We start from the raw sequence: 15790 nt of genomic DNA, 5'->3' as shown, positions 1-15790 counted from the left end.
GCTGAAGTCTCCCAATGTTGTGGACTTAACGGTAGGACCCTGCTCAGGCAATTCCTGAGCCTGAACGATGTTCCCTTAGTCTTCACAGTTCTGGGGTCAGGGTGCTGGCGTTTGAGCGATATTTCCGCTTTCCCTGCTCTCCGCACAGTCTGTGGGTCCTGGCTGGTAGCGTAAGCTATGTGGAACTTGGTCCTGCCTGGATGTACTTGGGCGTTCCTTGCCCTCCCCTGGCTCACCCACTGGCTATCTGCCTCTTCCACTGCAGCCTCCATGGGTCCTCGGCTGGGTTGTGATCCCTGCCTATAGGCACTTGATGCTACGGCTTGTGCTCAGGCCTCCAGCTACAGTCAGCGTGGTTCACATGCGACTGCACACTTGGCCCCGCCTACCAGAAGTCCTTCCCAGCATGAAACACTTCTTATTTAGCCCCAATAAAATACAATTTTACAATAACTGCAATTGACTTATGACATACAAATATATAAATATTTTCTTAATAATAATATTTAACACCAGTACACTTACTACCCTAGTCTAATCAATATTAAATATAAGAATATGATACCTTTTAACTCACCTTTGCAGCTATACTCTGCTATATTTATTTGCTTTAAAATATTAAATATATTTAACAATCGCCATACATTATCAAATAAACCAATTTTGAGAGTTTCAGCTTTTTCCAATATTCTATTTTCATCGTCATACAAGAGGGGATGCACACATCTGAAAGTATGTGTAGGCCCAATTTTGTCTTTTCAAACTCTATGTATTTCCAAGGCAGTAGTTTGTCAGTAAGCTAAGTTTAAACAACAAAAGTCAAGCAAAAAGACCCTTTTTCTTCCTGTGCAAGGGTTTTTATCTCTGTGATAAAACCCACCTCTTTTCTAATCATTGGTGAAATGTGGGTATGCACTTATCGAAGCTTGTACCTCATTGGCCCTTTTGGCAATGCATGTTGGTCTACAGTCAAACCTTTTGGCTGTAATATCAGTTTTATTCCATCAGGGGGCAACAGACGTAGAACAATTATTATCAAATACTGCTACAGTTTAATATATATTTTTAAAATGTATATTTCATATACTATATTTAATCAACTTATCTGTCAAGTACATGGCCCATCTAATATAATTTAGTATGTATTTATTGAGAGTAAACATGGGTATATTTCTAGTATCATATTAGTAAGTAATTATACTGTTAATTATTTGATCTTCATAGAATCATAGTATTCCATATCCTGGTACCACATTCAATACGTACCTGTAATAGAATTCTGTAGCAATTTAATCCTGACAGATTTTTATGAGCATTATAGTCATTGACTATTAAATATATATATATATATATATATATATATATATATATATATATATATATATATATATATATGTTCCACTCCATTATGGCACTTAAAAGGATTTTAATACTTTTAGCATGAATTTAATTAATATTTTAGTTCATATCCTTATTCATTGTTTAAAAATATGGACTTAAATCTATGATTATATTACTAGGATAACCCATCCAGTGTTTATTTCAAAACCTCACTTCATACCAGATTCTGAAAAACAAAGAAACAGTTTGTTATTCTGAGATAAGTTAAACATTTTAAATTCAAAACAGTTATTTATTTAATCTAGTAGACATGTATTCAATGTAGTATAATTTTCAGATCAATGCATATATATATATATATATATATATATATAGATGTTTTCAATATGATCTGAGTATTTTAAATTATTATGAAGATTAGGCACAAATCATTTATTTGAGATTTAGCTTCCCATGTCATATCTTGAGCTAGCAAATGTTCCCAGACGTATATGTGGATTGAACCTTCAAAAGAAGACCTAGTGAATCATCATGTTGATTATCACATGTGTCTGTTAACTTACAACATCCTGGGATTCTGAGCATATCCCCACTAAAGTACAGACTCAGCGTCCCTCTCACCCCAGGTAGCATCCTGATCTAGGTACCATGTCAGGGCAATTATTTTAATGTTATTATATAGATACATCACAGTGTAATCTGCATAGTGAGTGGGAAGAGGGGTCTATGCTGAAAGGGTTGATTTCAGGTATTTTACAATTTCTTCTGTGGCTATAGCCAAATCAATTCATATCAAGTAGATATTAGCTCAATAGAATTATTCAATTATGTGATACATATGTAGTTTATCCAATGCCACTCAGCAATACCTCGACAAGATGTGTTAAGTAGATGGTAATAATGAGATTTGTATTGTATAAAATAATAAATTGAGTATACTTATAACATTCTTTGTTTCAAGTGGTTCTTAGAGAGATCTGTTTTGCCAGCCATTTTGTTTAAAGTTCACAATTTTTAAGTCCTTATTTTGTCAAATTATATCGCAATACATTTTTGTATATATGAACAGAGTTGGAATGCGACATTTAATTGGTGGTATTTATTTTCAGGAACGTCTTCTTCTTTCTTTACTTCCTGCTCACATTGCTATGGAAATGAAAGCAGAAATTATTCAGAGATTACAAGGGCCACGAGCTGGACAACTGGAAAACACAAATAACTTTCACAACTTATATGTCAAGAGACACATCAATGTAAGGTATGCTGTTCTTGCATAATTTTTAAAAGAATGTTACTTTAAGTATAATTTTTTTTTTACAGTAATCTTGCACAGCTTTTATTATGATCATATTTAAATATAAACAAGAAATGATTACTTAGCTTCACAGAGCAATTTCATATGAAGGAAATAAATTTAAAGTATTTGGCTCTACTGAAATTATTATAAATCAATTGAGTATTATGAATCCAAATGACTTTAAAGGGATTGAAAGGTCAAAAATGAAATGTGCATGGGTGCCTTCCAATTTTGAAATAAAAACATTTTTGTGTGCATGCCGCATAAAAATAATAACAACTTGTACTAGAAGCTTTTTTTAATAATGGAACTATATTGCAAACATGCTTCTTTTTCAAATTGAAATGCAACAATGCACATTTCATTTTTTACTTTTCTAACCCTTTAATATTATTTAAATAATATTGCTCACTCCAGTGATGTACAGTGAGGTCAGAGGCTGGTGAGGCTCTGGCTATGATACAGCCGAGAAACATACACATATGCATTTTATTATATTATACACAAACACTCTCTCACACACACACTCTCTCTCACACACTCTCACACACACACTCTCTCTCACACACTCTCACACACACACACTCTCTCTCTCACACACACACACACACACACTCTCTCACACACACACACTCACTCTCACACACACTTTCTCACACACACACTCTCACACACACACACTCTTTCTCACACACATACTCTCTCACACACACACTATCACACACACACTCTCACACACAAACACACTCTCACACACACACTCACACACACACTCTCACACACACTCACTCTCTCATACACACACTCTCTCAGACACATGCTCTCTTTCACACACACACACACACACACTCTCTTTCTCACACACACTCTCTCTTTCTCACACACTCTCACACACACACACTATCTCACACACACACTCTCTCACACACACACATTCTCTCTCGCAAATGCACACACACACACACACACATATATATATATATATATATATATATATATATATATATATTAACTATACACAGTAGATAGTATGGGGAAAAAGCACAGATATCTTTTAGGACTGCACAGTATGCAACATTGTAGTGGCATTGGAGAGAAAGGGGTTAAAACATATTACTCACTGTGAAGAGGGGCAGTGCTATTGAGCTATTACCTTTGTTTTACATCAAAATTCCCTGCCATCAAAACAGTCAACTAGCTGGGAAGGGGCAATAAGTGCAGCAGCATTACTTGAGATGTACCGTATGGGCTGTCATGTAATGCTTAAAGAGGGAGGAAGTCTTAAGAAGAGGGAGGAAGTTGTGAATGAGTCTGCTGTGCGATCCTGCGCTAGAGGGAAATCCTGCTGTCAGTTCACTCCATTTATCCACAGTGGGACATGCTGCTGGAGTAACCTGTTAGCAGCTCTCTGTGATCCTGTTGACAGGTCACCCCTCTAACAGTCTGAGCAGATCACGGCTCATCCTGGGTTCCTAATCGGGAAAAGACTCAGCTGAAGCCACTCCAGATGCGCTAAGGGCATGATGTAACAGTTGTTTTCCAATTCCAAATATCATTTTTATGTGTCCTTTTTTTTCTCAGGCTGAGGAAAAAAAGAGGCATGAAAATGAAATTTGGAATTGGAAAACAAAAGAGCTAAAAAACAGTAGAACACTGCACCGACACTTTTATATACTAAAGTATTCCAGACCAGTGTGATTTACAAGCCTATACACAGCACACACGGACCTCATATATTATTCCCTAGCCTGCACAGCTATATGTATAACTGTTCTTAATATAGAAAATGCAGGATGGGGACGGAGAGCAGAGCACACAAGTTCAGTCCCCACTTCCCTCACCCACACCACAGAACGGCCATGTTAAACAGCCCCAGCTACCCCCTTTACTGCTGCCGGTTCTGAATGTGATTTTGTAATTAATTTGCACTTACCTGGCAAACCTCTCCTCCGGCTCCTGTCTGACTTTTCTCTCAGTCTCCACTTCTCACTGGCAGCAGGCTCACACCACATAATGTCACTTGACTCAGGCTGTCGGCTCTCTTCCTGCCCAGAATCTGACACCGACCACTGATTGGCTCCAGCGGCGGCTTAGAGAGAAGCCTCCTTTGAGAGCAGAATGGGCCGCAAAGAGCCAAAACCGGTGGCGCTGGATCCGGCTCATACAAAAATGTAGAAAGCCATCCATATTGCGCAATGGAGGGGGAGCTGAACGGCTCATAGCCTCTCCATTGTGCAATATGGATAGCAATGCACAATCAACATAGCTCAAATGTGGCAGTGTGGTGGAGTGGGCGTTTGGGTGGTGGGGGGCTAACTTGGGGCACAGATTTTTTTTTTTTTTTAATAAACTTAAGAATTTTTTTTTCTTTAAACAATTTAAAAAAAAAAGTGTAATACCCAGATAGGACAGGGGAGGCTGGCTCACTCTACCTAAACTTTTTTGTTGTTATTTATATTTTTATATTTAGATTTAGATCTCTTTTACTTTTCTAGGGACCAGTCAATGTTTATTTTTTTTTATGAATGATCAAATAAATAACTGAAAAGTACTTAAAACAACAATTATTTTTAAGATTTCACAAAGAAACGTTTAGGGAAAGAAAAAAAAAGACACCAGTAAATATATAAATCATATAAAACGCTGTCTGAATATTAAACGGACAGTCTACTCCAAAATGTTTATTGTTGAAAAAGATAGATAATAACTTTATTACATATTCCCAAGTGTTCCACAACCAAAATAGTTATATTAATATACTTTTTATCTCTATGATTACTTTGTATATAAGTCTCTTCAGACTGCCCCCTTATCTCAGGTTTTCTTTACAAACTTCCATTTTAAGACAATTAATGCTGGTTCCCGCACAACTGCACAGGAGTGAGCATAATGTTATCTAATCTATATGGTACACATAAATTAGCAGTGTCTTGCTGTGAAAAGCTAATACAAATGCATGAGATAAGAGGTGTTCTGTAGGGGCTTAGAAACTGGCAGACATTTTACATAGAAACATATATATTGACGACAGATAAAAGCCATATGCCCAGCAAGTCGGCCCAATATTTCCTAAAAGTATAAACTTATCTAGTTCATAAGATAACCTTATGCTTGCCCCAGACATTCTTAAAGTCCCCACATTGTTTGTCATTACTACCTCTTGTGGAAGTTTATTCCATGAATTAATCACCCTTGCTGTAAAAAAAGTGCTTCCTTAAATTACTCCTGAAAATACTACACTTCAGCTTGAGATCATGACCCCCTTTTTATGTAAAATTGGCTTAGTTTTACTAAGGCCTTTAATATACTTGAAAGTTGCTATCATATCACCTCTTTCCTTTCTCTCCTCTAAGCTATATACAGTGAGCCTCTTCTGATACGTTTTATTTTTTAGACCATGTACCATTTTGGTAGCCCTTCTTTGCACAGATTCAAGTTTGTTTGTATCCTTCTGAAGATATGGCCTCCAGAACTGCACACAATACTTAAGATGATGCCTAACTAATGATCTGTAAATTGGCATAAGAACCTTACTATTTCTGCTGCAAATACCTCTACCAATACATCCAAGCCTTACTCACTGCAACACTACGTTGTTTACTAAATTTTAAATAATCTGAAATAATAATCCCTAAATATCGTTCCTCATTTGTAACAGTCAGTAAAGTGTCATTGAGTCTGTAATTAACATTTGGATTTCTCTTCCCTAAATGCATAATTTTACACTTTGCTGTGTTAAATTTTAGATCCCCAGTCAAACCTCTAATTGCTGTATATCACTTTTCATTTTGTCTACCCCCACTGGAACATCTACTCTATTACAAATGTTTGCATAATCTGCAAACAGATATACTTTCAACTCTCTGATAAATATGTTAAACAAAACAGGCCCCAGAACTGGCCCCTGAGGAACACCACTAGTAACAGCCTCCTCTGCTGAATGTACTCCATTTACACTTTGTTTTCCATCTTTAAGCCAGCATTCTACTCAGCAATTTTTGAGTCTAGATCAAGGAGATACAGTTTGTGAATTAGTTTGTTGTGTGGGACGGTGTCCAATTCTTTGCTGAAATCTAGATATGCTACATCAACTGCTCCACCCTAATACTTTTGTTACATAATCAAATAAGTCAAAGCATTTGACAGCATCAAACTAATTCAAAAACTGTTTCTCCTTGGTCTAGACTCAAAAAAGGTTTTAGATTTTTAACTTTATAAAGTATATTAATATAACAGTTCTAGTTATCCAAAACTGGGAAATGGTTAATAAAGGGATTATCTATCTTTTTAAACAATAACAATTTTAAGTAGATTGTCCCTTTAAATGTCTTCAACATATATTTTCTGATTCTATGACATTTGATGTCTCGTTTTTTTATTAATTAAATTAAAACCAATTCTGTTTAATACATATTTAAATAACTTTTTATTAATAATACTATGTAAATATCAGTGTAACATTTATTAAAAAACTGAGCTAAATCTTGAATGTCAGATTTCATTAATATTTTCAGAAAGCTATTTCAAGATTATTACAGATATTATTTCTAAGATGCTGTTGGATTATATTATATATAATAATATATCAACACAGTGAATTTGAATTAGAAGATGATAACATATGATGAAAGACTATATAATTGTGTACTCTGTAAAAGGCTGCTTCAAGTGTAAGTATATTTAAATAAAAAATGTATTATTTCAGTTCTTCATGTGAATGTCAATATTGAAAACAGCTTCAGGATAAGTGTCTCTTTTGAACATTCTTGTTAGTATTAAATAAAATGATGTAATAAACAGTTTGGTTAACAGGTTAAGAACAACACATCCACAATATGCTTTGTTATGATCAGTTGCTTACAAAGTGTAATTTGCATGCACTTGGTTATCCCTTACCTTGAAGCTCTCTTTAAAGGGACAGTCAACACCAGTTTTTTGTTGTTTAAAAAGGTAGATAATCCCTTCATTACCCATTCCCCAGTTTTGCATAACCAACACAGTTATAATAATACACGTTTTACCTCTGTAATTACCTTCATCTAGATTTAGAGTTTTGCGGCCAAAGGGGTGCGTTAGCTATGCGTGTTTTTTCCCCCCGCAACTTTTAAATAACGCTGGTATTTAGAGTTCTCTGAAGGGCTGCGTTAGGCTCCAAAAAGGGAGCGTAGAGCATAATTTACCGCCACTTCAACTCTAAATACCAGCGTTGCTTACGGTAGCGGCCAGCTTGAAAAACGTGCTCGTGCACGATTCCCCCATAGGAAATATATGGGCAGTTTGAGCTGAAAAAAAACCTAACACCTGCAAAAAAGCAGCGTTCAGCTCCTAACGCAGCCCCATTGTTTCCTATAGGCAAACAGTTTCTAAGTCTGCACCTAACACTCTAACATGTACCCCGAGTCTAAACACCCCTAACCTTACACTTATTAACCCCTAATCTGCCGCCCCCGCTATCGCTGACCCCTGCATTTTATTATTAACCCTTAATCTTCCGCTCCGGACACCGCCGCAACCTACATTATCCCTATGAACCCCTAATCTGCTGCCCCCAACGTCGCCGACACCTACATTGTATTTATTAACCCCTAATCTGCCCCCCCAACGTCGCTGCTACCTTACCTAAACTTATTAACCCCTAATCTGCCTACCGGACCTCGCCGCTACTCTAATAAATGTATTAACCCCTAAACCGCCTCACTCCCACCTCGCAAACCCTATAATAAATTTTATTAACCCCTAATCTGCCCTCACTAACATCGCCGATACCTAACTTCAAGTATTAACCCCTAATCTGCCTACCGGACCTCACCGCTACTATAATAAATGTATTAACCCCTAAAGCTAAGTCTAACCCTAACCCTAACACCCCCTACGTTAAATATAATTTAAATCTAACAAAATAAATTATTTCTTATTAAATTAATTAATCCTATTTAAAGCTAAATACTTACCTGTAAAATAAACCCTAATATAGCTACACTATAACAAATAATTATATTGTAGCTATTTTAGGATTTATATTTATTTTACAGGCAACTTTATATTTATTTTAACTAGGTACAATAGCTATTAAATAGTTAATATAATAATAACCTAGTTAAAATAATTACAAAATTACCTGTAAAATAAATCCTAACCTAAGTTACAATTAAACCTAACACTACACTATCAATAAATTAATTAAATAAACTACCTACAATTACCTACAATTAAATCAACTAAACTAAATTACAAAAAAACCAAACACTAAATTACAAAAAATAACAAAAGATTACAAGAATTTTAAACTAATTACACCTACTCTAAGCCCCCTAAAAAAATAACAAAGCCCCCCAAAATAAAAAATGCCCTACCCTATTCTAAAATAAAAAGTTAACAGCTCTATTACCTTACCAGCCCTTAAAAGGGCCTTTTGCGGGGCATGCCCCAAAGAAATCAGCTCTTTTGCCTGAAAAAAAAACATACAATACCCCCCCCAACATTACAACCCACCACCCACATACCCCTAATCTAACCCACCCAAACCCCCCTTAAGAAACCTAACACTAAGCCCCTGAAGATCTCCCTACCTTGTATTCACCCAGCCGGGTATCACCGATCCGTCCAGAAGAGGGTCCGAAGTCTTCATCCTATCCGGCAAGAAGAGGTCCTCCAGAGGGTCTGAAGTCTTCATCCTATCCAGCAAGAAGAGGTCCAGAAGAGGGTCCAAAGTCTTCTTCCATCCGGAGCGGAGCGGGTCCATCTTGAAGCAGCCGACGCGGAGCCATCCTTCCTCACAGACGGACTAACGACGAATGAAGGTTCCTTTAAATGACGTCATCCAAGATGGCGTCCCTCGAATTCCGATTGGCTGATAGGATTCTATCAGCCAATCGGAATTAAGGTAGGAAAAATCTGATTGGCTGATTGAATCAGCCAATCAGATTCAAGTTCAATCCAATTGGCTGATCCAATCAGCCAATCAGATTGAGCTCGCATTCTGTTGGCTGTTCCGATCAGCCAATAGAATGCGAGCTCAATCTGATTGGCTGATTGGATCAGCCAATCCGATTGAACTTGAATCTGATTGGCTGATTCAATCAGCCAATCAGATTTTTCCTACCTTAATTCCGATTGGCTGATAGAATCCTATAAGCCAATCGGAATTCGAGGGATGCCATCTTGAATGACGTCATTTAAAGGAACCTTCATTCGTCGTTAGTCCGTCGGTGAGGAAGGATGGCTCCACGTCGGCTGCTTCAAGATGGACCCGCTCCGCTCCGGATGGAAGAAGATAGAAGATGCGGCCTGGATGAAGACTTTGGACCCTCTTCTGGACCTCTTCTTGCCGGATAGGATGAAGACTTTGGACCCTCTGGAGGACCTCTTCTTGCCGGATAGGATGAAGACTTCGGACCCTCTTCTGGACGGATCGGTGATACCCGGCTGGGTGAATACAAGGTAGGAAGATCTTCAGGGGCTTAGTGTTAGGTTTTTTAAGGGGGGTTTGGGTGGGTTAGATTAGGGGTATGTGGGTGGTGGGTTGTAATGTTGGGGGGGTATTGTATGGTTTTTTTTCAGGCAAAAGAGCTGATTTCTTTGGGGCATGCCCCGCAAAAGGCCCTTTTAAGGGCTGGTAAGGTAATAGAGCTGTTAACTTTTTCTTTTAGAATAGGGTAGGGCATTTTTTTATTTTGGGGGGCTTTGTTATTTTTTTAGGGGGCTTAGAGTAGGTGTAATTAGTTTAAAATTCTTGTAATCTTTTGTTATTTTTTGTAATTTAGTGTTTTTTTTTTGTAATTTAGTTTAGTTGATTTAATTGTAGATAATTGTAGGTAGTTTATTTAATTAATTTATTGATAGTGTAGTGTTAGGTTTAATTGTAACTTAGGTTAGGATTTATTTTACAGGTAATTTTGTAATTATTTTAACTAGGTAGCTATTAAATAGTTATTAACTATTTAATAGCTATTGTACCTAGTTAAAATAAATACAAAGTTGCCTGTAAAATAAATATAAATCCTAAAATAGCTACAATATAATTATTTGTTATATTGTAGCTATATTAGGGTTTATTTTACAGGTAAGTATTTAGCTTTAAATAGGATTAATTTATTTAATAAGAAATAATTTATTTTGTTAGATTTAAATTATATTTAACTTAGGGGGGTGTTAGGGTTAGGGTTAGACTTAGCTTTAGGGGTTAATACATTTATTATAGTAGCGGTGAGGTTCGGTAGGCAGATTAAGGGTTAATACTTGAAGTTAGGTGTCGGCGATGGGTTTGCGAGGCAGGAGTGAGGCGGTTTAGGTTTTAATACATTTATTATAGTGGCGGTGAGATCCGGTCGGCAGATTAGGGGTTAATAAGTGTAGGTAAGGTTGGGGGGGGCAGATTAGGGGTTAATAAATATTATGTAGGTGTCGGCGGTGTTAGGGGCAGCAGATTAGGCGTACATAGGGATAATGTAGGTGGCGGCGGTGTCCGGTCGGCAGATTAGGGGTTAAAATTTTTTATTAGAGTGGTGGCGATGTGGGGGGGCCTCGGTTTAGGGGTACATAGGTAGTTTATGGGTGTAAGTGTACTTTAGAGCACAGTAGTTAAGAGCTTTATGAACCGGCGTTAGCCCATAAAGCACTTAACTCCTGACTTTTTTCTGCGGCTGGAGTTTTGTCGTTAGAGTTCTAACGCTCACTTCAGCCAAGACTCTAAATACCGGCGTTAGGAAGATCCCATTGAAAAGATAGGATATGCAATTGGCGTAAGGGGATCTGCGGTATGGAAAAGTCGCGGCTGGAAAGTGAGCGTTAGACCCTTTCCTGACTGACTCTAAATACCAGCGGGCGGCCAAAAGCAGCATTAGGACCCCTTAACGCTGGTTTTGACGGCCACCGCAGAACTCTAAATCTAGGCGCTTGTCTCTATGCCTCTGCAAACTGCACCCTTATTTCAGTTCTTTTGACAGACTTACTTTGTAGCCAATTAGTGCTCACTCCTAGGAGCTTCATGTGCCTGAGCTCAATCTTATCTATATGAAACACATGAACTAACGCCCTCTAGTGGTGAAAAACTGTCAAAATGCTTTCAGATTAGAGGTGGCCTTCAAGGTCTAAGAAATTAGCATATGAACCTCCTAGGTTTAGCTTTTAACTAAGAATACCAAAGAACAAAGCAAATTTGGTGATTAAAGTAAAATGGTAAGTTGTTTAAAATTACATGCCATATTTAAATCATGAAAGATTTTTTTGGACTTGACTGTCCTTTTAATGCCATGGTCTGGTATACAGATTGCAAGAAAGCACAACAAGCAAAGCATTAGCCCTAGGGGCAAACCCAGTCACAAGCAGTCACTTATGATCAGAAGGAAAGCACCAATGACAATGAAAATTGCTTATTCAAAATTTAGATAATGGGGCCTATTTAACAAAGGTCTGTCGGACCTGATCCGACATTACGGATAAGGTCTGACAGACCTTGCTGATTGAGGAAAGCAATATGCTCTCCGTATTCAGCATTGCACCAGCAGCTCTTGTAAGCTGCTGGTGCAACGCTGCCCCCTGCAGATTCACGGTCAATAGGGCCACCAGCAGGGGGGTGTCAATCAACCCGATCGTACTCGATCGGGTTGAATTGCGGCAATGTCTGTCCGCCTGATCAGAGCTGCTCCATAACTGGTGTTTCTTGTGAGCCTGCAGGCTCGCCAGAAACACGGGCCCTCAAGCTCCATTCGGAGCTTGATAAATGGGCCCCATTGTGTAGAGTGTAAATGAATAGGGGGAATAACTAAATATGAGATCCATGAAGATAAACCAGCTTACATTTAATAACAAATTTTTTTTTACTTGTTTAAGCCAATTCCTTGGCCCTTGCTACTGTTAGACTTTTTCACTCAATTTAAACCATTTGAGATGCTGCCCTGCTCTTGTCAAGCACATCGGTGAGTGATTTGGCTGGGGGAGTGTTCCCTTTCACATGTAATACTGTACGTGCAAAGCAGCTGGAAACAGAAGAGACACTCTATATTAGCTGTGCTGCTGTGGGACGCTTGAGTTGGAGCTGTGTTGATGTGAGAAGTGACTTGGAGATGAAGAGTTGCAGTAGAGCGGTTGAGCCATGGGGAGTCTTGCTGGTTAACTCTGAGGGTACAATCTGTCTGATTATCCGCTGAAGTTAATAATATTGCCCTAGGAGCAACCCCCATGTTTTTATGTTGTAGATGGTTTGGAAGAGGTATGCCTTAACTCTAATGGGAAACTGACCATAGATGCATTATGCACAACACCACTATTACAACATTGACGTTATCTAACATCTCTGGTTGTACTTTATTTTACATCTTTTATTGTACTAACAGAGTTCAATTTTATTTTAATTACATTTTTATTTTTGAATAGTTACCTGCTTATTGATTGAGCACCCTCTATACCATACACTAGTAATGTGGTTTATATTTAGATTTGTCACTTACAAATGTACTCAGTTTTCTCTTCTGAGCTTGCAATATACTGATTATGAATCTTTGAGGACATTTACTCGAGGTTCTGCGCCTTTGGCAACAATAATCTGCATCAAACTGTTTAACAAGGTAAAGAAAAGTATTACAATGATGCCAATCATTTTTATGTGAAAAATATCTGAACATTATGTCTACTTCCAAACAAACCATTAATATGTTGAAAAAAGGATGTTAGATGTTTTGCAACCACCAATTTAAAGCTTTAAACATGTAAATGAGCTCAAGTGCTAGAGTAAAAGCAATTCTTTATTCTGAAGAATAAAAGGTCTGAGCAATGTTCTTCTGAAACCCTGTTGATAAAGAAAATCACTATTGTAATTCCAGGCAAAATACACAGAAATCTGTGTCCACTTAAGAAAAAGCCTTTGACCTGGTGAAACGAGCATTTCATATGTTAGCAACTGCAAACTTAAAGTTAAAAAAAAAGATTATAAATACCTGAAGACTATACAAAAGGTCCGATTGACTTAGATCAGATTTGATTAACGGACCAGAAACTTCATATTTGCTTATCTCTTTCTTTACTGAGAATACAGCAGCAAACACATGGTACTTAAAAAGCTAAAGGGATAGTTTAGTTAAAATTAAACTTTCATGATTCAGATAGAGAATGTAATTGTAAGCAACTTTATAATTTACTCCTATTATCAAATTCTCTTCATTCTTTTGGTATCTTTATTTGAAAAATCAAGAATCTAAGCTTAGAAGCCAGCCCATTTTTGGTTCAGCACCTGGGTAGCGCTTGCTGATTGGTGGCTAACCATAAGGATGAGAAGAGGAAGATAAAACATTAAAAACATAAAATTATATTTTCTAGCAAAAGAAAGTCACTGTCATATATGCTAGAATGCTTTTACCCAAGAATAAATAGGATTTAGTACCCTCTTGCCCAGAGGAAGCTAAAAAAAGGGCATTTACAAGATGATCAGCAGTCAGACTTTGATGTATCAGACAATAATACTAATAATGATGTATCTACTAAATTTCAATGAGTCAGATTCTGTTAAACAGTAATCATGTGTATCTATGTATAAATCCTGCTCTAAATATTATTCTAAACCCGGTCCTATTAAAAAAACTTAAGCTGCAGAAAAATTATAACCCCTCTAATTAAGTTGATTGATGCAGCTTCATTCTTCGATGATCAAGGAAATCCTCTTTCTAACCTTGAGGAAATACAACACCCAGCTCAGCAGAGTAGTTCCCTACTGATAATATTTCCAATTAGTTAGATTTTTGGCTCTGAAACCCATGGATAAAGAGGTCTGTAATAAACTCAGGGGGAATTGTCATATATTCGGACCACTCACTAAAATATTTTAAATATCTAACCAGGCTGTTTTGACTAATGCAATTCTTGATCTAGTTATTATAAGAGAGTGGGTACAAAGAGCATTGTACATATTGAGAAATGCCAAATGTCATTATTAGTGAGAGGAAAATAGCTCTTTTATTAGAAATAGACCCCACGCTATCAGACATGGCCTCTTCAGAATGTGGTCCCCTGTCTGATGGTAATCACTTTGGAGAACCATTTTTTTAAGGACATTTATAAATATGTTGGAGTTTTTCTGTCCTTGGGCAAAACAAAGTCATCACTTCGTAAGACCTTCCAGTCTAGTTTTTTTCCAGGACCGGGAGAGGTGGGGCTGCTTTCCCAGCCTGTCCTAATTTCACATAGCACACAACAATTTGAAAATTCAATGCTCTTCACAGACCCAGTACATTCCAAGTTCTTCCCCAGGTGCAGCAGACCATGGCGCTTTTGTGGAACCAGAGCCCAACCACGCGGCAGAGTAATATAGGTAACGCTACCTCCCTTTCCTTAACTCATTGATTCTCCCAACATAATAGGCATCAGACTCTGTTTTCATACACAATATTGTCGATGCATTACTTCAGACCTTTAGATTCTAGAAACAGTTTCAGGTCTAAAAATTTTCTTCATACACACACCTATTCAGAACTCCCTTCCTCATCCGATCTTCTTCTCAACATCAGACACAGTCTTACTAGGTCAGGAATTAAACTTCCTATTGCAAAAACAAGCCAGAGAGCTTGCACTGAATCAATCCCCTCATTTCATAATCAACATGTTCTTTGTCAACAAAAAGAACGGCCACCTCTATTTGTCTAGAGGTGGAAACGTCACCACATTGACGAAAGCGCTATGCCATGGGCAGCCAGAGGCGCTTTGTTAGCAATATGCTTTCCTAACAGATAAGGTGAGTGTAATACGTTTCCTTTAGACATCAAAGGAAGAGGAACTTTACACAACTGGACACTCTTTATGGATTGTGGTGTTCATGGCTTGGTCACCATTATTAGCACCCGTTTAATTGTTTAATACATTGGTTAACTTCCAGTCCTTGGTTTGGGGCTTTAAATTTTTAATTGATGTACCATTATTTTTTTTTTGCAGTAAAAAAAGAAAGAGATAAGCAATTATTTGTCTGTCTCTTTAATAAAAATCACGATTATACCTTCATAAAGCTAGGATAATCTAAAATTATGATACACCACTGTTCCATCACAACCTTGGACTGAGTTCTGACTTTATGAGTTTGGTGTTCACATTCCATGCATTATTTTGAGAGCATGCTATAATCTCAATAACAAAGAGCATGTTTGTTTGATCCTACAAGGTTTGCAGCTT

General features: G+C 37.4%; 1 protein-coding gene across 1 annotated transcript in view; it reads left to right on the top strand.

Annotated features, from left to right (window-relative positions):
* ADCY2 (adenylate cyclase 2) overlaps positions 1-15790 on the top strand; it is a 1612539-nt gene that overhangs the window by 1074403 nt on the left and 522346 nt on the right. The window contains exon 5 of the mRNA XM_053715803.1: positions 2451-2599. Coding sequence (XP_053571778.1) covers positions 2451-2599 — 149 coding nt within the window. The remainder of the gene's footprint in view (positions 1-2450; positions 2600-15790) is intronic.

The sequence above is a fragment of the Bombina bombina genome, chromosome 5, assembly GCF_027579735.1.
Source record: "Bombina bombina isolate aBomBom1 chromosome 5, aBomBom1.pri, whole genome shotgun sequence".
Classification (NCBI taxonomy): domain Eukaryota; kingdom Metazoa; phylum Chordata; class Amphibia; order Anura; family Bombinatoridae; genus Bombina; species Bombina bombina.
This window is presented reverse-complemented; position numbering and strand designations above follow the sequence as displayed.